Source organism: Poecilia reticulata, chromosome 1 (genome assembly GCF_904066995.2).
Source record: "Poecilia reticulata chromosome 1, P_reticulata-male-v2, whole genome shotgun sequence".
In the NCBI taxonomy this organism is placed as follows: domain Eukaryota; kingdom Metazoa; phylum Chordata; class Actinopteri; order Cyprinodontiformes; family Poeciliidae; genus Poecilia; species Poecilia reticulata.
In genome coordinates, this window is record NC_088830.1 from 33,524,206 (window position 1) to 33,526,857 (window position 2,652).

At 53.4% G+C, this 2,652-nt stretch overlaps 1 protein-coding gene across 1 annotated transcript; it reads right to left on the reverse strand.

Moving 5' to 3' along the window:
* Positions 1-1,005: 1,005 nt before the first annotated feature.
* Positions 1,006-2,314, reverse strand: cxcl18b (chemokine (C-X-C motif) ligand 18b). Its single transcript, XM_081611761.1, has 4 exons — positions 2,130-2,314; positions 1,908-2,025; positions 1,738-1,830; positions 1,006-1,428 (listed from the first exon to the last, which is right to left on the reverse strand). Exons 1-4 carry the CDS (start codon positions 2,200-2,202, stop codon positions 1,350-1,352), a joined length of 363 nt encoding a protein of 120 aa, XP_081467887.1. The 5' UTR covers positions 2,203-2,314; the 3' UTR covers positions 1,006-1,349.
* Positions 2,315-2,652: the final 338 nt, after the last annotated feature.

The following is a 2,652-nucleotide window of genomic DNA, read 5'->3' on the forward strand; positions in this document are numbered from 1 at the left end:
AGAACTGACATGTTGTTTTTGGCTCTGAGGATTCGCCAGTTTGCTTTTCCTGGATGGTTGACCGTAAATGCTCTCCGTGTTTTCTTCTTGTTCTGGTAACTGAAATAAATCCTGACCTGCTGCAAACCGTCTCCTCTTACTGGAGGATCCAAACCTCCGAACCCCTGTTCTCCTCCAAACCCCCAAACCGCCCCGAATCCCCCCAACCCCCGTTCTCCTCCAAACCGCCCCGAATCCCCCCAACCCCCGTTCTCCTCCAAACCCCTAATCCCTCCAAACCGCCCCGAATCCCCCCAACCCCTGTTCTCCCCCAAACCCCCGAATCCCCCCGAACCCCCATTCTCCCCCAAACCACCCTGAATCCCCCGAATCCCCCCTACCCCTGTTCTCCCCCGAACCCTCCAGCCCCCAGTTCTCCCCCAAACCGCCCCGAATCCCCCCAAACCCCCGAACCCCCGTTCTCCTCCAAACCCCTAAACCGCCCCGAATCCCCCCAACCCCCGTTCTCCTCCAAACCGCCCTGAATCCCCCCGAACCCCCGTTCTCCCCAAACCCCCGAATCCCCCCGAACCCCCGTTCTCCTCCAAACCGCCCAGCCCCCATCCAGCCTGCAGCAGCTGCAAACATCTGGGTCTGAATACTCTAACGCTGCCGTCATTTAACGATCAGAACCGTAACAGAGTCGTCTCATTGTCCTCGGCTGTCAGCTGCTGCATCTCTGCAGAATAACGGCTGTTTGTGTCGAGATGGCGCCAGTGTGCAGGAACCGAACTGGACCGAGCCCAGCTGAACTGGGCTGAGCAGGGCCGGGCAGGGCCAAGCCGGGCCGAACCTGGCCAAGCCGAACCAGGCCCACCTGAACCTGGCCAAGCCGAACCGGGCCAAGCCGAACCGAGGTGAACCAGGCCGGGCCGAGCCGGGCTGAACGCCAGCTGCAGAACCGGTCCGGTGAAACCGGCTCTCCATGCCTGGGAGGGAAAACAAAACTCGGGCAGCAAACAGCAGTTCTATCAAAACCTTCTTTATTTTCTTCCACATTCATATAAAAAATTTGAGCTGTTAGAAATGTAAAAAAATAAATAAATCAGCATAAATATTACAGTGAAGCAGAGGAAAACAAAGGTGTTTACATTTTGACAGTGTTCCAGACAGACTTGCTGCTATAGTGCTGTACATAAAACTCTTTCTGTTCAGGTCCACAGATTCTCCGTCTCCAGCGTCCCGGCTGTTAATCATCTCCTCCCAGCGCTCCGCCGCCTCCCCAGTCAGTCCCAGTCCATCCCAGTCCCCTCTCAGACTGGGGGCTCAGTGAAATATCCGGCCCTCGGCGTTCCCGGGGCCCCTGTGCTTCAGTCCTCGGAGGCCCTGTCCTCCAGCCTCCTCTGCTTGTTGAGGCACTCCGTCTTACGGCTCTTGTCTTTGTTTATCCTGAGGAAGGCAGAGAGAGAGCAGCGTCAGGCTAATGGGGAACATCTGTGGAGCCCATCACGTGCTCCAGGGTCAGGGGGCTCGTTGAGCTGAGGAGGTTTTATGGTTTTTTGTTTTCATTTTGCAGAATAAACCTGGAAGCTGCGCCACAGAATCGGCTGCGACTTCGAGCCAAATCAACATTTTTAACCGGAGCAGTAAAATCTGATCCCCTGCAGCTGGAGCAGCACCCAGACACTGAAACCTCAGAGGCTTCTGTGCAGACTAAACTGGAACTTAAGCAGAAAACCTTTGTTGTTTTTAACTCACCTTTCCCAGCAGCTGAGGATTTGTAAGCCAAGTTTTCTCTTTGGGTACATGCACAGCGTTTCTGTGGAGTTATCCAGCTTGATCCGAGTTACACTGAAACATCCAAAATCCAAACATCAGAATCGACATAACAGCTGAAATCATGAAGCAGAGAAAGAGAAAACACTCACGTCAGCTCAACCCGATCACAGCCGGCCCGCGCTTCCGTCACCTGGAAATCCGTGAAGTTGGACCTCAGGATTTTGCTGAAGGACGGACATTTGCAGCGGATTCCCACGACGTGTTGAGCTGGAGGTGAAAGGTCAAATATCAACATGGCTTCAAAGCTGGTCAAGAACGGAGCTTTATCAGTAGAAGCTGCATTTGTTTGTAGAAATCCTGCAGAAACTCACCTTGATAGAACTCCATGCAAACTGCAGCCACAAACACCAGCAGCAGGGCGCCGTTCCTCTGGGACAGACCCATCTTCGTTTTCTTGCTGGGAGAAAAGTCCTGAGAAAAATCCCTCAGAGGAGAAAGTTGGAGGCTGATGAGAATCCAGCTGAAGAGAGCAGAGGACTGAGTGTGTGCTGAGAGGCTGCGGGGCTTTTATACGGCGGGTCCAGTGGGTTTTCCCTCCACATGCTGCTTCCCGTAAGGCCCGACCCCAGAACTGCTCTGGAATTTCCACTTTCGCAGCGGAGACGCTCTGCAGTGAGCTCAGCGCTCAGCAATGGAGATAAAAGTCATTATCGCCGCCAGAACCCGACCCGCAGAGCGGGTGCAGAACCCGGACACGGTGATCACTGAAGATTTCTGACAAGATCTGCTTAGTCACTTCCTGTCAAAGTGAATCTTAAATAAACTACGATGATGGAAGTGAAGAAGCAGAACTTTCTCCTGTAAACATTCAGAACTGATGAGATTCATAACGAT